The sequence below is a fragment of the Cetorhinus maximus genome, chromosome 5, assembly GCF_964194155.1.
Source record: "Cetorhinus maximus chromosome 5, sCetMax3.hap1.1, whole genome shotgun sequence".
NCBI classification, from domain to species: Eukaryota; Metazoa; Chordata; class Chondrichthyes; order Lamniformes; family Cetorhinidae; genus Cetorhinus; species Cetorhinus maximus.
Genome location: NC_135883.1, coordinates 170,062,670 through 170,084,751, shown reverse-complemented (window position 1 = coordinate 170,084,751; position 22,082 = coordinate 170,062,670). Strand labels below are relative to the sequence as shown.

Below are 22,082 nucleotides of genomic sequence, written 5' to 3'. Positions count from 1 at the left end.
ACAAGGGGGCATAAGTTCAAGGTGAGGGGCAGGAGGTTTAGTGGGGATGTGAGGAAAAACTTTTTTACCCAGAGAGTGGTGACGGTCTGGAATGCACTGCCTGGGAGGGTGGTGGAGGCGGGTTGCCTCACATCCTTTAAAAAGTACCTGGATGAGCACTTGGCACATCATAACATTCAAGGCTATGGGCCAAGAGCTGGTAAATGGAATTAGGTAGGTCGGTCATGTGTTTCTCATGTGTTGGTGCAGACTCGGTGGGCCGAAGGGTCTCTTCTGCACTGTGCGATTCTGTGATTCTTGTGGGGAAACTAGAACTTGGGAAGATAGTTTAAGAATAAAATTTTAAAACAGAGATGAGGAGAAATGTTTTCTCTCAGAGGGTCGTTAGGGTGTGGAATTCTCTTCCCCAAGAGATAGTTGAGGCTTGGTCGTTAACTTTATTCAAGGCTGAGTTAGATAGATTTTTGACCGAGAAGGGAGTCAAGAGTTATGGGGGAAAGACAGGAAAGTGGAGTTGAGACCACAACCAGATCAGCCATATCTTATTGAATGGTGGAGCAGGCTCGAAGGGCTGAACAGCCTATTCCTGCTCCTAAGTCCTATGTTCCTCTGTCCGATGTTCCTCTCTACATGCTGCCCCTCAGTGACATTATCCGAAAGAACTGTCTTAGCTGTACTTCACAACTTTCTCGACTCCTCCATCATTGCTCAATTATCAATTTGCTCATCTGTCATCCAGTACTGGATAAGCTTAAATTTCCTCCAATTAAATATTGTCAAGACTGAAGCCATTGTTTTTACATCCCTGTTCCAAGCTCTGTTTTCCAGCTACTGACTCCGTCCCTCTCCTTGCCAGCAGTCTGAAATTAAGTCAGTCATATTTGACCCCAAGGTGAACTTCTGACCTCATATTTGCACCTTCACAAAGCCTACCCATTCCATCTTTGTAATATTCTCCAACTTTGCCACTGTCTCAGTTTATTTGTTGTTGAAACCTTAATTTGTGCCTTCATTATCACTGGACTTGACTATTCCGACACCACTGGCTGGTCTCCTACATTCTGCCCTCGGTAAACTTGGAGTCGTCCAAAACTCTGCTGTCAATTTCTTAATGTGCACGGAGTCCCGTTCCCCTATCACTCCTATGCTCGCTGACCTAATTGGGTTCCTGGTTAAGCAATGCCTTGGTTTAAAATTCTTATCCTTGTTATCAAATCCTTTTATAACCTCACCCCCCTCTATCTGTGCAATCTCCTCTAGATCCATAATTGTTTAAGGCACCTATGCCCCCCTGACTCTGGCTTCTTCTGCATCCGCAGTTTTAATTGCTCCACCATTTTTGGCTGCACCTTCAATTGGCTAGACTCTAAGCTCTGGAGTAGTTCCCCTACATCTGTCTGCCTCTTTACCTAATTAGGTGAACATTGTCAGATGTTTAAGAAAACAGTTCATGACTCACAACAAAAATATATCCCAGTGAGGAAGAAGAATTGTAGGAAGGGGATAAACCAACCATGGTTAACCAAGGAAGAAACATAGAAACTAGGAGCAGGAGTAGGCCATTCGGCCCTTCGAGCCTGCTCCACCATTCTCTATGATCATGGCTGATCATTCAACTCAATAGCCTGTACCCGCTTTCTCACCATACCCTTTGATCCCTTTCACTCCAAGAGCTATATCTAACTCCTTCTTGAAAACATACAATGTATTGGCCTCAACTACTTTCTGTGGTAACGAATTCCACAGGCTCACCACTCTCTGGGTGAAGAAATTTCTCCTCATCTCAGTTCTAAATGGTCTACCCCATATGCTCAGACTGTGACCCCTGGTTCTGGACTCCCCCACTGAGACAGTGGCAAAGTTGGAGAACATCCTTCCTGCATCTACCCTGTCTAGTCTAGTTAGAATTTTATAGGTTTCTATGAGATCTCCCCTTATTCTTCTGAACTCCAGTGAATATAATCCTAATTGACTCAATCTCTCCTCATATGTCAGTCCCACCATCCCAGGAATCAGTCTGGTAAACCTTAGCTGCATTCCCTCTGTAGCAAGAACATCCTTCCTCAGATAAGGAGACCACACAATATTCCAGGTGTGGTCTCACCAAGGCTCTGTACAATTGCAGTAAGGCATCCCTGTTCCTGTACTCGAATCCTCTGGCTATGAAGGCCAACATACCATTTGCCTTCTTTACCGCCTGCTGCACCTGCATGCTTACCTTCAGCGACTGGTGTACAAGGACACCCAGGTCCTGTTGCACATTCCCTTCTCTCAATTTATAGCCATTCAGATAATAATCTTCCTGTTTTTGCTACCAAAATGGATAACCTCACATTTATCCACATTATACTGCATCTGCCATGCATTTGCCCAATCACTCAGCCTGTCCAATTCACACTGAAGCATCTCTGCATCCTCCTCACAGCTTACCCTCCCGCCCAGCTTTGTGTCATCTGCAAATTTGGAGATATTACATTTAATTCCCTCATCTAAATCATTATTAGATATTGTGAATAGCTGGGGTCCCAGCACCAATCCCTGCGGTACCCCACTAGTCACTGCCTGGCATTCAGAAAAAGACCTGTTTATTCCTACTCTTTGTTTCCTGTCTGCCAACCAGTTTTCTATCCACCTCAATACACTACCCCCAATCCCATGCACTTTAATTTTACACGTCAATCTCTTCTGTGGGACTTTATTGCAAGCCTTCTGAAAGTCCAAATAAACCACATCCACTGGTTCGCCGTCATCAACTCTACTCGTTACATTTGTCAAGCATGATTTCCCTTTCATAAATCCATGCTGACTCTGTCTGATTCTGCTACTGTTTTCCACGTGCTCAAATTGTGTCAAATTGAAAGAAAAAAAACATATAATGTGGCAAAGATTAGTGGTAAATGATAGGTTTGGGAAAGTTTTAAAAACCAACAGAAGATGAGCAAAAAATAATAAAGAGGGAGAAAATAAGCTTTGAAGGTAAACTAGCAAGCAATATAAAAATGGACAGTAAAAGCTTCTTTAAATATATAAAAAGGAAGAGATAGGCCAAAGGCAATATAGGCCCCTTAGAGAATGAGGCTAGGGAAATAATAATGGGGAACCAGGAAATGGCAGAGGAGTTGAATAAATACTCTGCATCAGTCTTCACAGTGGAAGACACTAATAGCATTCCAAAAATAGTAAATAATCAAGGGGCAAAAAGGCGGCTGGATGTGGGGGAGTGGTGGGAAGAAAATAAATACAATAACTATCAAGAGAGAAAAGGTACTCAGGAAACTAATGGGGCTAAAGGCCGATAAGCCGCCTGGACCTGATGGGTTGCATCCTAGGCTTTTAAAGGAAGTAGCTACAGAGATAGTGGATGCACTGGTAGTAATCTTCCAAGAATCCTTAGATGCTGGATAAGTCCCAGAGGATTGGAAAACTGCCAATTTAACACCCTTATTCAAAAAGGAGGGAGACAAAAAACAGGTAACTATAGGACAGTTAGCTTAACATTTGCCATTGGGAAAATATTAGAATCTATTATAAAGGATGTAATAACAGAGTATTTAGAAATGCATAATATAATCAAGCAGAGTCAGCATGGCTTCACGAAGTGGAAATCATGTCTGACAAATTTATTAAAATTCTTTGAGGAGGTAACAAGCGGGATAGATAAAGGGGAACCAAAAGATGTAATATATTAGGATTTCCAAAAGGCGTTCGATAAGGTACCGTGCATAAGGCTACTTAATAAGATAAGATAGGGATAGGCAACCTTATTGAAACATATAAGATCCTTAGGGGGCTTGACAGCGTATATGCTGAGAGGTTGTTTTCCCTTGTGAGAGAGTCTAGGACCAGAGGGCATAATCTCAGAGTAAGGGGTTGCCCATTTAAAACAGAGATGAGGAGGAATTTCTGCTCTCAGAGGGTCGTTAACCTATGCAATTCTTTACTGCAGAAGGCGTTAGAGGCTGGGTCATTAATTACCTTCAAGGCTGAGATCGACAGATTTTTAATCAGTAAAGGAATCAAGGGTTATGGGGAAAAGGAAGGAAAGTGGAGTTGAGGATTATTAGATCAGCCATGATCTCATTGAATGGCAGAGCAGACTCAATGGGCCGAATGGCCTACTTCTGTTCCAACGTCTTATGGTCTTATAAAACTGTCAAGGCATCTAAATCCCCTTGGAACTGTCAAGCTGTCAAGGAATTTAAGTGTCCTGGCCTTTTATTTTAAAAAAAAGTCTGCAGTTTAAAAAAATATCAGTGCTTGTGTTTTCACTTTGTCTTTTGAAATAAGCCTGATAGCTGTGATTATAGAAATTGTGCTGCATTATGAAGTCTTTGATGTGGGGCTTGTTTTTTAAAGGAAGGAATTTGAATGCAGTGAATGGGTTTTTAAGAATGAGAGTGTTTTTTTAAATAGTGAATTCACCAATAGGGGGAGGCAATGACATGGTGGTATTTTCACTGAACTGATAATCCAGAGACCCAGAATAATGCTCTGGGGACCTGGGTTCGAATTATATCATGGCAGATAATTCAATAAAAATTTGGACTTAAAAAGCCAAATGGTGACGATTGCCATAAAAGCCCATCTGGTTCACTAATGCCCTTGAGGAAAGGATATCTGCTGTCATCACCTTGTCTGGCCTACATGTGACTTCAGATCTGCAGTAATGTGGTTTACTCTTAAATGTCCTCTGAAATGGCCTAGTATCAAACCGCGAGAAAGGAATGAAACTGGATGGACCACCCGGTACCAAAAACGACAACGGCAAACCCTGCAAAGCCTCCTGATTAACATCTGCAGGTTTGTGCAAAAATTCAGAGAGCCAAACAACAGCCTGACATAGTCATACTCATGGAATTAAACCTTGAAAATTATGTCCCATCACCATTCCAGCAGGGGTGGAGGTACAGTGGTATACAGTCAGAAGGGAGTTGCCCTGGATGTCCTCAACATCATCTCAGGTCCCCATGAAGTTTCATGGCATCAGCTCAAACATGGACAAGGACAGCTGCTGCTGATTACCACGTGCTGCCCCCACGCCCGACCCTCCTCAGCTGTTGAATAAGTACTCCTCCACGTTGAACCCCACTTGGCAGAAACCAAGGGTGGAAAGGGTGCAGAATGTACTCTGGGTGAGGGACTTCAATGTCTATCACCAAGAATAGCTCAGTAGCACCACCACAGACCAAGCTGGCAATATCCTAAAAGATATAACTGCTAGTTTGGGTCTGTGGCAGGTTGTGAGGGAACCAACCAGAGGGAAAAACATGCTTGACCTCATCCTCCCCAACCTGCCTGCTGCAGATGCAGATGCAGATGACAGCATTGGTAGGAGTGACCCCCACACAGTCCTTGTGGGGATGAAGTCCAATCTTCACATTGAGGATGCTCTCCATAATGTCGTGTGGCACTACCAATGTGCTAAATGGGATAGATTTTGAACAGATCTAGCAACTCAAGACTTGGCATCCATGAGACGCTTGTGGGCCATTAGCAGCAGCAGAAATGTACTCAACCACAACCTGCAAACTCATGGCCTGACATGTCCCCTACTCACCATTACCAACAAGCCAGGGGATCAACCCTGGTTCAATGTAAAGCGCAGGAGGGCATTGCAAGATCAGCACCAGCATACTTAAAAATGAGACGTCAACTTGGTGAAGCTGCAGCACAGGATTCCTTGCATGCCAAACAGCATAAGCAGCAAACGATAGACAACCACAACCAATGGATCAGATCTAAGTTCTGCAGTCCTGCCACATCCAGTCGCGATTGGTGGTAGACAATTAAACAACTCACAGGAGGGACCCAGTACATAAGTGCAAAAGAGCATTCGCAACAATCTCCAGCCAGGAGTGTCGAGTGAATGGTCCGTCTCGAACTCCTCCAGACCATCACAGATGCCAGTTTTCAGCCAATTCGATTCACTCCATGTGTTGTCAAGAAATGGTTGAAGGCACTGGATACTGCAAAGGCTATGGGGCCTGACAATATTCCGGCAATAGTACTGAAGATTTGCGGTCCAGATCTTGCTGTGCCCCTAGCCAAGCTGTTCCAGTACAGCTACAACACAGGTATCTACCCGGCAATGTGGAAAATTGCCCAGGTATGTCCTGTACACAAAAAGCAGGACAAATCCAACCTGGCCAATTACCACCCCATCAGTCTACTCTCGACCATCAGTAAAGTGATGGAAGGGGTCATCAACACTGCTATCAAGCGGCACTTGCTTAACAATAACCTGCTCACTCAGGCCGAATGTTTGTGCCCGACGGTGTCGGGCGTGTTCGGTGGCATGTGCGGACAATATGGCACGATCGGTTTCACAACGGTGTGAAACCAGTTTGCGATTGTCCACTCAGCACAACAATTGCTGGTCGCATTCTCCGTGTCGGACATCGGGAACCTCATTGTAATACATCAGCATATCATTATAAGGCCAGTCTGCTGAACTCATCCCTCCCCGCTGGATCGTCCGCCCATGTCAGTGGGAAAACCGATGTGTTTCACAACAACATATATGTGACGTGCACCTGGCAGGCTGCAATTTGCTCAGGACTTCACGATTTGATTGCCTACCTTGCTTCGGTCAGCACTCGCAGTCATCAGCGCCAGGTTTCACAGGCAGCACCATATCACTTTTAGGGGGGCTCACAGCCATATGTGGGTGGCTTTTCAACAGCTGCAGGGCTAGGGATTGCTTGACGAAGAGGGAGAAGTGGCCTCAGGCAAGGGAAGAGGCTGCAGGACACGAGCTGTACTGGGGAAGGAGGGTATCCTGGGCGTATGTGGGAGCACATGTTGATCTGTGCAAGTGGCCTCAAGATAGTGAGGGCTGAGGAGGCAGCTTCCAGAGGAGATGAGGTCCAAAAGACATGTGAGCATATGTGTGTGAGAATGGGTGGTGATGTCCCTTGTGTTCGCACTGAGTGAAATGCCAGTGAATGTGTGATGGGCTTGAGTTTGTGAGTTTAGAGTGATGAAATAGTGGCCATATCCTGGCTGCATGGATGAGATCATTCATTATCTATCTGCATTGAATGGGCAACCTCTTCTGTGCAGAATTGGCACTGATCACCACTGCCATCTACTACCTAGCCAAAGTGATAATGTGGTTGCCTCTCCTGCGGCCAGATCAGGGTAGAGGACAACAGAACAGGTCTCCATGGTGTCCAAAAAGCTCTCAAGGCCTGCAGTCTTCTTGCCTTCTGAGGCCATGTCTTCTTTACTGCAGTCCTGGGCTGGAAGCACTGAGCCCGGCTGGACTTTAAATATGGCGCCAAATCGTATCTCATCTTAGTAAAATTAGCTTTGCCCCAGTTTAGAACTTTTATTCCCGGCTGAACCTTATCCTTTTCCATAACTATCCTAAATCTTACTGAGTTATGATCACTATGCTCCCCTACTGATAAACCTTCCACCTGCCTGGGCTCATTTCCGAATATTAGGTGCAGAATTGCCTTCTTCCTTGTTGGGCTTTCTACATACTGGCTAAAATTTTCTCCTGGATGCAACTTAAGAATTTTGCTCCCTCCCTACCTCGCACACTAAAACTATTCCAGTTAATATTTGGGTAGTTAAAATCCCCTCCTATTACTGCCTTATTATACTTATGCTTCTCTGAAATTTGATTACACATTTGATTCTCTATCTCTCCCTGGCTGTTTGGGGGCTTATAATACACACCCAACAGCGTGTTTGCCCCTTTTGTGTTTTTTACTACTAACCATATGGCCTCATTTGATGATCCTTCAAAGATATCATCCCTCCTCACTGCTATAATTGATTCCTTGATCAATATTGTGACTCCCCTTCCTCTTCTATCCCCCTCTCTGTCACGTCTGAATACACTATAACCAGGAATGTTGAGCTGCCAATCCTGCCCTTTTAGCCAAGTCTCAGTCATAGCTATGATATCTACTCCCATGTGCCTATCTGTGCTCTCAGCTCGAGAAAATAATGAATGTTTCGTGTGGGTCCAGAGTCCAGAATCAAAGTTCCTTGAGGTATTCCTTCACAGAGGTTGGCAGGTTGAAAATTGATGCTGTTCACTTTTCTAGTGGAGTTGACTTCACATGAAAAGATGGGCACACAGAGATGGATCAATCTTGTAGGAAATGGTACAAAAGTTCCAGCAGAAACAGCGTAGATGGGGCCAGGTATTCACTCTGATCAGACCCCTTTTCCATGAGGCTGCTTATAAATGGTAAAATGGTAGACTAAGCTTTGAAATTCCATAAGGCAATATTACTGGCTCCACAAGCTAGGTCCATGTCACATGACTCCCACCTCTCCACTCTGGCTTTGACAAAGTGTGTGTATCCCTTTGTCTGGGCCCCTGAGATTGTTAAAAGTTCCATCCATTAGAACTTGGAAGGAAGGTTGCGGGATCCTTTGTTTTAGCAGATGGATAGACTCCGATTGGCCAGCCTGGCTTAGAAAATGCAGATGGCCTTTGTATTTGACATCTGCAGCCCACAGGAGGTTGTTACTGTCTTGTGAGAACCATGTCTCTCAAGACTGATTTTTTCTTTTACAAAATGGAAGACATGACATGATCTGGACATCTGGATGATAACCTGGGATTTTTTTTAAAGAAACTCATAAATTCACCTTGGAACTGTAAATGAGCAGGCCGCTTCCAAGAAATCACCTCACCTATATGGTACTTGAGAAATTGTTTGTTTGTTTTGAACTGCAAGGCACTTTAATTAATGAAAATCTAGAAGTCAAAAAGGCAATCACGTGGCAGAGGCAAATCTTAAGTTTGAACCTGTGGTTTTGCTTTCAGTGTTGTTGGGGAACAAGCTGAGGAAGGAAGGCTACCCTAGCTGGCTCCTTCTCTCTACCTTGCCTAAAATTGTGTATGGCTATCATCCTGTAGCTAGAGGTCCCTCAGCTGAGTATAACAATCTGTATTTGGACCTGCAAAGCTGAGACCAGCTGGTGAGAACTTCCAGACATCCTGTGGGTCCTGCAGCCCATCTTCACATGAGGGAACTCCAGCTCGACAGCATCAAGACCCTATGGACTTTATTCTTTATTTTGTAATGCCCACCCTCCAAAGCCCATCTTTGTAGGGAGACTAACTGTTTCTCCTTTGTTTGTCTGTGTCTGTGTGCATGCTGGGAGAGTTCTTTAGGAAGAGATAGATAGTTTTAATTCCTGATTACAATTGTGTGTTCGCTTGTATTTGCAACTTGTTAAAAGAAGTTTGTTTTAAAATAAATTAATCATTCTGAGTTTTTTGGAATAAGCTTGGTCGGGGTCCCTTTTCTTTTGGCCATTTCAGAAAATTAAACATTTAAATTAATGGGGGTATGGCCTGTGGAGTAGTGGAACTTGATAACTTGCGCACTCCTCCATCTCGGCCATAACATAAATTGGGAGCCCTGCAGAACTTGAAATGTGGACAGTGGGTGATTGGATGTGGAATAATAATTGGTAAGGGATAGAAGGACCGAGACCAGGTTTCTTATACAATGGTAAACTAAAATAGCGTTGGAAGTTGCTAAGACTTTTCTACAAATGGAAATTGTGACCCTGACTAGTTTACAAAAGGTAATCAAGACTCAATTAATGGAATTGGTGGATATGTTGGAGTTAGAATTACCCGTAGGGGCAAGGAAAACAGGCACAGTTGAGGTATAATGAGGCATTTGAAATTGGAAGGAGACCATGTTCTCCAGGGCATGCTTCACTTGAATTGGCTAAGATTCAGTTGCAAATGAGAAAAAAACTTGAATTGGAGGCAAAATAAAAAGAAAAGGGAAACAAAGAAAAAGAAAAAGGTGAGAGCATTTCAAAGGGAGCAAGCAGAAAGGCAGGAGCAAAATAAGACAGGAGAACTTGACTTCCAGAGCGAGAAGTTAGCAATAAAGAAAGAGAAGGATATGTAAGAGAGGCAAAGGGGAAAGAGACACACAGAACAAGAAAGGGAATACTCGCTTAAAAGGCTGGACCTTAAAAAAAGAGGCCTCAGATGCTGAGGAAGGTTCTGATAATGAAAAAACCTCCAGCTCAAAGACCAGTGGGATGATGTTTAAATTTGTGCAAGCCTTCCCAAGGTTTCGGGAAAGGGATTCAGAGGCATTCTTTATTTAGTTTGAAAAGGTGTCTAAGCAAATGAAGTGGTCAAAATAAATCTGGACATTGCTCTTACAGTGGAAAAATGGAATTCTGAGGAAGTGGAGATCTCCTCACAGAGGAGTAGACGCTTGTTCATCAGGTAGTAGTACTGCCCAAATATCATAAAGAGATATTATGGATAGCACGTGAAAGTTGTATGGCAGGACATGTATGGATATGGAAAACTCAAGCACGGATAAACCGGCAGTTTTACTGGCCAGGTCTTCATAAGGATGTGGTACAGTTTTGTAAAACATGCCATACGTACCAGATGGTAGGAAAACCACAACATGCAATCAAACCAGTAACCTTAATTCCTATACCAGTTTTTGGGGAACCATTCAGCATGGTGTTAGTAAACTGTGTGAGACCATTGCCAAAAACAAAACCAGGACACCAGTATATCCTTCTGTTATGGATATGACAACTCGGTTTCTAGAGGCCATCCTTTAAGGACAATTATGGATAAAGTAGTGGTAGAGAAATTAACCCAATTTTTTACTTGATATGGATTACCAATAGAGAGCCACTCAGATACTCTGCACAGACATTATTCTCAGAGCTCAGAACGTGGTGAGCTGGAAGTAATGGATTGTATGATGCCTGATGCCTGCCCAAGCCACACAGTCACAAATGATGGCCAGTGCTTAAGCACCTTCATGTCAAAATATTTAATAATTACAATGTTAATAATGTGAGAGAAGTGACTCTATAGAAGGACATTATCGTACTTTGATCGGGGACAAAGATCTACACCCATAAGGGTCCACAGCCATTGAAGCAACTTGCAGCAAGGTGAGAATCCAGGAAACTTCTAAACAGTGCAAGTGAACATATATTCACAAGTTCCATAACGATTTACAATGGTGGACACCAGTCTAACCTATGTGTCTTCAAAACTTCTTTATCTTTCTTTTCTTATCGCCTCAACCACAACTGAGGTGGAGGTAGCTTGCTGACTGCTTTGGCCTGTTGACTGTGATGAATTTGGCAGGCACCTCTGGTGACCCGAGGCCTAGAGGGCCCCAGCCTGCCAAGGATCTCTTGTACACGTGTATGTGCACACTCCTTAGCTTGACCAGCTGGAAGTTGTGGGGTTACTGGAGGAGGATGGCTGAGTGGCAGAACCTTGGAGTGCCCTGGGATGAAGCACCCAGGTTTCCTTGCTGGCGTTCTTCCTCCCTGTGGTTGCATGATGGCACCTCCTGACTCCTTGAGGAAAAAGCACCGGATACTGCAAAGGCTATGGACCCTGACAAACTTCCAGCAATAGTACTAACTAACTGCACCCTTAGTCAACAGGGTCAGTTGGCTCCTGACCTCATTACAGCCTTGGTTCAAACATGGACTAAAGAGCTAAACTCCAGCGGTGAGGTGAGAGTGACTGGCCTTGACACCAAGGCAGCATCTGACTAAGTGTAGTATCAGGGAGCTCTAACAAAACTGGAGTCAATGGGAATCAGGGAGAAAACTCTCCACTGGCTGGAGTCATATGTATCTCAAAGGAAGCTGGTTGTAGATGTTGGGGGGTCAATCACCTCAGTTCCAGGACATCACTGCAGGAGTTCCTCAGGGTAGTGTCCTAGGCTCAACCATCTTCAGCTGCTTCATCAATGACCTTCCTCCCACATAAGATCAGAAGTGGGGATGTTCGCTGATGATTGCACAATGTCCAGCATCATTCATGACTTCTCAGATACTGAAGCAGTCCATGTCCAAATGCAGCAAGAACTAAACAATATCCAGGCTTGGACTGACAAGTGGCAAGTAACATTCATGCCACACAAGTGCCAGTAAATGGTCATTTCCAACAAAAGAGAATCTAACCATCGCTGGATCCCCTACTACCAACATGTTTGGGGTTACAATTAACTAGAAACTGAACTGGACTAACCTTATAAATACTATGGCTACAAGAGCAAGTCCTAGGCTAGGAATCCTGTTGTGGGTAACTTACCTCCGTATCCCCAAAGCCTGTCCACCATCTACAAGGCACAAGTCAGGAGTGTGGTGGAATATTCTCCACTTGCTTGGATGAGTGCAGCTCCAACAACATTCAAGAAGCTTGACACCATCCAGGACAAAGCAGCCCACTTGATTGACACCACATCCACAAACATTTACTCACTCCACCACTGATGCACAATAACAGCAGTGTTTACCATCTACAAGATGCACTGCAGAAACTCCCCAAGATTCCTTAGACAGCACCTTCCAAACCCACAACCGCTACTATCTAGAAGGACAAAGGCAGCAGACACATGGGAACACCACCTCCTGGAAGTTTCCCTCCAGGCCACACACCATCCTGATTTGGAAATATATCACTGTTCTTTCACTGTTGCTGGATCAAAATCCTGGAACTCCCTCCCTAATAGCACTGTGGGTGTACCTACAGCACATGGACTGCAGCAGTTCAAGAAGGCAGCTCACCACCACTTTGTCAAGGACAATTGGGGATGGGCAATAAATGCTGGCCCAGCCAGCGAAGCCCACATACCATGAATGAATTTTTAAAAAGCTGTTCCTGTATAGCTACAACACTGGCAATACGGGAATCTGTCCAGGTATGTCCTGTCTACAAAAACCAGGAAAAATCCAACCCCACCCCCCCCCATCAGTCTACTCTCAATCATCAGCAAAGTGATGATAGGAGTTGTCAACAGTGCTATCAAGCAGCACCTACTCAACAATAACCTGCTCACTGACGCTCAGCTTGGTTCTGCCAGGGCCACTCAGCTCCTGACCTCATTACAGCCTTGGTTCAAATATGAACAAAAGAGCTAAACTCCAGAGGTGAGGTGAAAGTAACTTCCCTTGACATCAAGGCATTATTTGACCGAGTGTGGCATCAAGGAGCCCTAGCAAAACATGAGACAATGGGAACCAGGGAAAACTCTCTGCTGGTTCGAGTCTTATCTAGCACAAAGGAAGATGGTTGCAGTTGTTGAGTTCAATTATCTCAGTCAATAATTTAATGCTTCATCAGAAAATAAGCACCAACAGCAATACCATAGGCCCAGATCTTCTGTTCCCCGGGACCGAGGGCGGGGGTATCCTGGGTAATTATGGTACTGACACCCCCACCCAATTCCCCTTGACCCCATGATGACACTCCCACCCCCCTTGCCACCTGACCTACCCACCATTCCTGAATACCCACACACACTCCTGACCTTACAACAACATCCAGCCTCCCTGACCAAATGACCTTCCCCACCACCTGAAACCCTGGTGAGAATGTCTGTGCAAGCCCTTCCCTCTCCAATGTGGGCAGCTGGATGAATTTCAATTGAAATTTGGCGGGCAAGCAAGCTCTAAAGGTATGCCGAAAGCAGCACTTATGTCCCATTTATGAGATACCTTCCCTCGACCACACAGAAGCAGGATTGGATTTAGTTTGTTCTAGCAAAGAATTAACAGGTCTCCTCTACTGAAAGATTGCTAAGGCTCAATGTTTTCCTATGTTCCAGCTAAATGGTGCACCCAAATTCCTTTCAAAAGATCACTTACTGATAATAGGACTATGGTAGCATAGGTGTTATGCTACTAGACTAACAATCCAGTGACCTATATTAATGCTTCAAAGGCATAAATTCAAATTCCCACAGTAGATGGGGAATTTAAATTTGGTTGATGAGATAAATCTGGATTTAACATCTAGTGTCAGTAATGGTCACCTTGAAATTACTGCATTGTCCCCAAAATCCAACTGGTTCATTCACGTCCTGGCCTCTCTGTGACCCCAGTATAGTGATTCTGATTGCCTTCTGAAATGGCCCAGAAAACCATTCAGTTATGTTCAAGAAGGCAATTTACCACTACCTTTTCAAAGATAACTTGGGATGGGCAATAAATGCTGGCCTTGCCACCGATGCTCAAATCCTATAGGAACATAGGACTTAGGAGCAGGAGTAGGCTATTCACCCTTTGAGTCTGCTCCACCATTCATTAAGAACATGGCTGATTTGGTTGTGCCTCAACTCCACTTTGCTGTCTGCCTTCCATAACCCTTGGCCCTCTTGTCTGTCAAAATTCTGTCCAACTCTGTCTTGAATAAATTCAATGACACAGCCTCCACTGCTTTCTTGGGAAGAGATTCAACACCCATAACGACTAAAGTCTGTCAGGACAGGAATGAGTTGAGTGAACCTTTGCTGAACTGCTTCTAACACAATTATTTCAGTTTTTCAAATAAAGAGACCGAAACTGTACACGGTATTCCAGATGTGGTCTCACCAAACTCAAAAAAGACCCATTTATTCCTTTTCTCTCCTTCCTGTTAGCCAACCAATCCTTTCTCTACGCCAATATGTTACCTACACCATGTAATCTTATTTTGCATAGTAACCTTTGATGTGGCACCTTATCAAATTCTTTCTGGAAATCTACGTACACCACGGGCAGAATTTAGCCCTCGATGGACGGGCGGGCCCCACCGGCTCGGTGGCAGGCGGGCAGCTGAACTCCGCCGCCGAAACAGGCCCCGCCGCCATTTTGAGTGGGCGGGCCAATTAAGGCCCACCCAGCGGGCAGCCCGATGGGAAGCACTATGCACTTCCTGTGCGGGGGTGGGGGGAGGGATTCTCCAACTGTCAAAGTGCGCTCTTTCGCACATGCGCGCGAAAGAGTGCACAGCTCCCTGAGACTAGGTGCTGTCTCAGGGAGAGCGCTGAAAGTTTAATAAACCTAAAAAATAGCAAAATAAAAACATTATTAACATGTCCCCCTCATGTGACAATGTCACACGAGATGGGACATGTTAATAAATAATACATAAAGTTTATTAAAGTTTTAAAAAACAGACATGAAACCTCATCCCGCCAGTGGATGAGGTTTCATGTTTTTTCAGAAGCCTGCTGGGGCTCCTGGCCGGCCCGCCAGCCTTAAGTTTGGACAGACAGTGCCTTTAATTGGTTTAACTACCCTGTCAATGGCCTCAATTGGTCATTGACAGATCAGCGGGCAGACAGCTGATTTCGCTGTCCGCCCGCCTTCCTTAATATTTAAATGGGGCGGGATGACGGTGGGGGTTCCTCCCGACATCATCCCGCATCATTTTCATGTCGGCGAGTGGGCCCCGCCCCCAACTCACTGACGGAAATATTCTGGCCCATATCTACAGATTCTCCTTTATCTGCCTTGCATGTTAATTCTTCAAAAAACTCTAAGTTAGTTAAACATGATTTCCCTTTTACAAACCCATGTGAACAACAAACTCTGCCTGATCAAATTATGATTTTCTAAGATTCCTATTATGACCTCCTTAATAATTCTAGCAATTTCCCTATGAAAGATCTTAGGCTAACTGGCCCGTAGTTTCCTGCTTTCTGCCTCCCTCCTTTCTTGAGTAGAGGTGTTACATTAGTTTTTTCCAATCCATTGGGGCTGTTCCAGAACCTAAGGAGCTTTGGGAGATTATAACCAATGAATCTATTATCTCTGCAGCCACTTATTTTAAAACCCTAGGATGCAGGCCATCTGGTCCTGGGGACTTGTCAGCCTTTAGGTCTAATAGTTTTCTCAGCACCTATTCCCTAGTGATGGTGATGGTTTTAAGTTCCTCCCTTCTGTTCAACTCCTGATTTTCAAAACAAAAATAGAATTACCTGGAAAAACTCAGCAGGTCTGGCAGCATCAGCGGAGAAGAAAAGAGTTGACGTTTCGAGTCCTCATGACCCTTCAGCAGAACTGAGTAAAGTTAGGAGAGGGGTGAAATATAAGCTGGTTTAAGGTGGGGGGTGAGGTGGGGGGAGAGAAGTTGGGGTGGGGGGGGGGCGTGGTAGTAGGGACAAGCAAGCAGTGATAGGAGCAGATAATCAAAGGATGTCACAGACAAAGGAACAAAGACGTGTTAAAGGTGGTGATATTATCTAAGAGAATGTGCTAATTAAGAATGGATGGCAGGGCACTCAAGGTACAGCTCTAGTGGGGGTAGGGTGGAAAGACTGACAGGGCATTACAGGTATAGATTTAAAAATAATGGAAATAGGTGAGAAAAGAAAAATCTATATAAATTATTGGAAAAAACAAAAGGGAGGGGGAAGAAACGGAAAGGGAGTGGGGATGGAGGAGAGAGTTCAAGATCTAAAGTTGTTGAATTCAATATTCAATCCGGAAGGCTGTAATGTGCCTAGTCGGAAGATGAGGTGCTGTTCCTCCAGTTTGCGTTGGGCTTCACTGGAACAATGCAGCAAGCCAAGGACAGACATGTGGGCAAGAGAGCAGGGTGGAGTGTTAAAATGGCAAGCGACAGGGAGGTTTGGGTCTTTCTTGCGGACAGACCGCAGATTTTCAAGTAGCTTTTGGAAGTTTTCTAAGTCATCTGCAGTGAAGATGGACATAAAATACCTCTTTATTGCCTCTGCCATTTCTTTGTTTTCCATTATCAATTCCCCAAACTCACTTTCTCAAGGAGCAACACTAGTTTTAGTTACTCTTTTCCTTTTTAAATTCTTGTAGAAACTCTTGCTGTCTACTTTTCTATTACTAGCCAGCTAGTAACTCTTCTTTCTCTCTCTTTATTTTTTTTTAGTCATTCTTTGCTGGTGCTTAAAATTGACCAATCTTCTGTTCTACCACTAATCTTTGCAGATTTGTACAATGTTTCTTTCAATTTAATACTATCCTTAACTTCCTTACTCAGCCATGGGTGATGCGTCCTTCCCAAGGAGTCTTTCTTTCTAACTGGGATAAAAATTTGCTGAGATTATTAAAATGTATCCTGAAAAGTCTGACATTGAAACTCTACTGTCCTACCTTTTAACCTAGTTTCCCATTTCACTTTTGCTAGATCTGCTTTCATATTCTTATAGTGACCTTTTTTCAGGTTTCAAACATGAGTCTCAGAGCAGAATCGTCCCAGATTTACACTAAGTGTGGTAGCAGGTGGGAAAAGAACATTTTTCCTGCCGATTGCGATGGTGGGTTTTCACGCTGTATCATCCCAATCCCGACTCATTAATCATGCATTCCAGGGAAACACATCATTTCAAAGACGGGCGGGTTCTCATTCGCCTGCCACACTGTCACCTCGTGCTTCATCATGCCGGGCACCATATTTAAAGTGCAGTTGCACGCTTCCAGTCCATGACTGCTGCACAGAGGACATGGTCTTGGTAAGCAAGGAGACTGCAGCCCCCAGTATAGTGACGCATCCCTCAAGCACCTTTTGGATGCAGTGGAGGCCCGCTGTGATGTCCTCTACCCCCGGTCTGGCTGCAGGATGGCCACCAAAATCACCATCAACCTTGGTACAGCCCTTGTCCCCTCCCTAAGTCACCTCGACCGCAGGGCAGCCCTTCCATGCACCCCCCCAAGTCACCGCGACCGTAGTGCAGACCTCCCACCTCCCCAGGTTACCTCGACCACAGTGCAGTCCTTGCCCCCCTCCAAGTCGCCTCGACAGCAGTGCAGCCCTTGCCCTCCTCCCCCAAGTCACCTCCACCTTGAAGTCCAACAGGCAACCCTGGCGAGCACTGCGTGACCTTTCTGTGCACTCACCTCCGAGTTCCCCTCGAAGTGCAGCCTGCCAAGTGCATGCCTTATATGTGCTGTTGTGAATCACGCCGACGTTCTCAGATGATCCATCGTGGGGGGATGATTCCAGTGGGCTGGCCTTGTAATGATATGCAAATGTATTACAACGAGGTTTCCCACGTCTGATGGCAGGAAATGCGGCCTGCAATTGATGGGCAGAGCGGATGATTGCAAACTGGTTTCACGACATTGCGAAATCAATTTTTGGCCTTCTCATTATATTGTCTGCTCACATCGTTGAACACACCCAACGTCAGCGGGCACAGAAAATTCCGCCCTTAGACGCACACTCCTCCCCTTCAAACTGAACATGAAACTCTAGCGTGTTATGATCACTGACACCTGGAATTTACTTTACCATGAGGTTATTGATTAATCCTTTCTTATTAGCCATTACTAGCTCCAGAATAGCCTGGTCCCGGGTTGGCTCTAGAATATACGGCTCTAAGAAATTATCCTCTAAGAAATCCCCTGTATGAATTTTTTTTAAATCATATATTTCTTCACCGTCATTAGTTGTTACCATGTTCATTTAAGTTGCAATTTTCTTTGCTTCAGGCATATAAATGACATTTCAAAAGGAGAGAAATATATGTTGCATTGCAATATTATTAACAATAAAAACTTCTGTAATTCTCAATTGGTAAATTATGCTTGCTCCTAATAATATATTGATTATCTTTTACTTTAAGGAATGGTTATCTTTCTTACTAAATGCATTGTTTTCTGTTATTTATGTTGTTCCTCATATTCAAATGTAAATGTAAACATTATACTTTCTGTCTTTTTTTCTTACACAGGTAAAAATGCATATCAGAACAGTAAGCGACTTTGAATGGTTGAAACAAAGTCGATTTTATTTCAACGATGACACACAAGAAATAAAAGTGGGTATCACTGATGTGGAATTTATCTATCAGAATGAATTTTTGGGCTGCACTGATCGACTTGTTATCACGCCTTTAACAGATAGGTGAGGCTAGATCTTTGACAGTTTATTAGACTTTTATTTTTTAACATTATCCCTGCCATGATAAACCTAACAATTTAGAATGATTTATGGGCTTGATTTTCCTTTAAATGATGTGGTCCAGTGACCCGAGGTACCGAGATTCCAAACCCAAGATTCTAGTCTGCCTGACCCAATTCCGACCAATTGTCCTGAACCCCAGTTTGTGTTGTCTGACTCTCCAATCCTAGATGCAAACCTTGGACCCATTTACCTGAGGGACACTACAATGTTTGCAGAGGCCCGACTTTTCGCCAGTAGGCTGTTGCAGCTTGCCACTTATATCACAAATGAAATATGAGGCTTAATAAATGCAGAGTCATGGTCCTCATCTTTCTGGTGCCGGATATTTACCAAATTTATGGGCACTTTTTCATAGAATGTCTATCTGCTAAATAGTTTGCCATATAAATACTATGGCTACAAGAGCAGGTCATAGGCTCACCTCTTGACTCCCCAAAGCCAGTCCACCACCTACAAGGCACATGTCGGAGTGTGATGGAATACTCCCTACTTGCCTGGACGAGTGACACTCCATCAACACTCAATAAGCTCAGCACCATCCAGGATAGAGAAGCCCACCTATTGGCACCCCATTCACCACCTTCAACATCCACTCCCTCCAGCATTGATGTACAATGACAGCAGTGTATCTACAAGATGCACTGTAGCAATTCACCAAGGCACCTTCAACAGCACCTTCCAAACCCACCACATTTACCACCTAGAAGACCAAGGGCAGTAGATGCGTAGGAACACCATCACCTGCAAGTTCCCCTCCAAGCCACGCACCATCCTGACTTGGAACTATATTTTTCTTCTTTCACAGTTATGGGGTCAAAATCCTGGAATTCCCTCCCTAACAGCACTGTGAGTGTACCAACATCACATGGACTGCAGCGGTTCAAGAAGGCAGCTCACCACTACCTTCTCAAGGGCAATTAGGGATGGTCAATAAATGCTGGCCCAGCCAACGACTCCCACGTCCCATGAAAGAAGAAAAAAAATCCCTTGATGGCACGAGTTAGACTACACCTAGAATACTGTGAACAGTTTTGGTCCCCTTATCAAAGGAAAGATATACTTGCATTGAAAGCAGTCCAGAGAAGGTTCACTAGGTTGATTCCAGGTATGGAGGGAATTTCTTACGAGGAGAGGTTGAGTAGGTTGGGCCTGTACTCATTGGAGTTTAGAAGAATGAGAGGCGACCTTATTGAAACATATCAGATTCTTAGGGGGCTTAACAGGGTAGATGCCAAGAGGCTGTTTCCCCTTGTGGGAGAGTCTAGCATCAGGGGGCATAATCTCAGAGTGAGGGCTCGCCCATTTAGAACAGAGATGAGGAGAAATTTCTTCTCTCAGAGGGTAGTCAATCTGTGAAATTCTTTACCGCAGAGGGCTGTAGAAGTTGGGTTGTTATGTATATTCAAAGCTGAGACAGACAGATTTTTAACCAGTAAGGGAATCAAGAGTTATGGGGAAAAGGCAGGAAAGTCAAATTGAGCATTATCAAATCGGCCATGATCTCATTGAATGGCAGAGCAGACCTGATAGACCGAATGGCCTATTTCTGCTCCTACGTCTTATGATCTTATGGTCTTAACATATCCTTCCTTAAGTTTAGTGGCCAGAACTGCTTACAATAATCCAGGTGTAATCTAACCAGGACTTTGTATAGCTGGAACATGACTCAACTGCAGTCTAGTCCTCCAGATATAAAGGCCAACGTTCCAACTGTCTCTTTGATTATTTTCTGTACCATGACATTTACCTGATCTTGGCACCTATACTCACAAGTTTCTTTGGATCTCCACTAGCTTTACATCATTTATAAAGAACTCTATTGTGACCTTTTGAGTCCAGTGTGGATGACCTCACTTTTCCCTACATTGAAATCTCTTGCTACAGTTTTGCCCATTCATTAAATCAAGTAATGGCCCAGAACTACCGTTCTCCAGATGGTCATACCCCAGAAGAAGCCCCCATCTACTGACTACACAGGTATTGTCCAGGTAGTTTCAATTTCTGTTGGGCAATTCTCTGTTTCTGGAACCCTCTGATACTCTTCGGATGGTTCTGACTTACTTAGCAGAATATTTAACCAGGAAAATTTAGATGGACTAAAACAGTTCTAAACCCTGGATAATTATAGTACTGACCTGGATCCTAATAGTATCCTTATAGTACTTACACTGGATCCCTCCATCCCTGACTATGCCTCCCTGACCACCTGACTAACCCCTGACTACCCTCCACCCCTCAACTACTCCTCCAGGTCCCACCCCTACCCTCCACCCTTGAGTACCTCCCCCCTACCCATCCCTAAGTACCCTCACGCCTCTGATTACTGCTCCTAAACCCCAAATACCCTCCCAACACCCGCCTACTCCCTCAACCACACACCCCACACACCCCACCCCACCCAACCCCACCCCACCCCACCCCACCCAACCCCTGAACCACCCTACCCCCTCACCCACTTACCTCACACATTTACCTTCTCTCCTGGCTGTCAAAGTGGCTGGGATATTTAAACTTACCAGAATATGTCAGCTAGTGCTGTAAAAAAGTAGGTGTTACTTGGCTTCTCCCAATGCTCCTACACTCTGAGGAAAGAGTTCTGGAACCAGTATGCCACACATTTCTCAGGAGGCCTGGGTCAGAGGTCTGGGTGAGAAATATGGAGCTCCAGTATAGGTTAAGTAAATAGGAGCAGAGTGGCAATCCGACTGTGATTGCCGCTCCATAGAAGATTTCGCCCAATATCTCTTGGTAATTTTGTTTTCTCATCTACACTAATTATAATGCTACCTCTTGTTGTATCATTAGCAAAATTAGATATGTGGCTTTTAATCCCATCATCGATGTAATTAATAAATACAACAACAGCTTGTGATTGTATAGTGCCTTTAACATATTTAACCATTCGAAGGTGCTTCACAGGAGTATCATAAAGCAAACTTTGACACAGACCCACAAGAAGAGATATATGGGCAGATGGCCAGTAGCATGTTCAAAGAGGTAGGTTTTAAGAAGGGTTTCAAAAGAAGAAAGAGAAGTAGAGAGTTGGAGAGATTTAGGGAGGAAATTTGAGGCTTGATGGCCCTGACAGTTGCCATGGCCACCAATAGTGGGTCAATTAAACTTGGGGAGGGCAGAATTAGTGGAGTGTGGGTTCCTTGGAAAGTTTTGAGCCTGAAAGAGAATAGAGAGATAGAGAGGGGCAAGGCCATAGAGAGCTTTGTAAAGAAGGATGAGGATTTTACAAATGAAACATTGCTTAACCAGGAGCTAGTGTCAATCAGCCAGCACAGTGGTGATGGGTGAATTGGACTTGGTGGGAGTAAGGAAATGAGCAGCAGAGTTTTTCATGACTTCAAGATTATGAAGGGTAGAATATGGAAGG

The 22,082-nt window shown here is 44.3% G+C and overlaps 1 protein-coding gene across 1 annotated transcript in view; it reads left to right on the top strand.

Annotated features, from left to right (window-relative positions):
• The window catches only part of LOC144681152 (dynein axonemal heavy chain 8-like), a 1,929,890-nt gene that overhangs the window by 998,427 nt on the left and 909,381 nt on the right, over positions 1–22,082 (top strand). Inside the window, exon 40 of the mRNA XM_078542879.1 lies at positions 18,468–18,640. Within this exon, the coding sequence (XP_078399005.1) occupies positions 18,468–18,640 (173 nt within the window). The remainder of the gene's footprint in view (positions 1–18,467; positions 18,641–22,082) is intronic.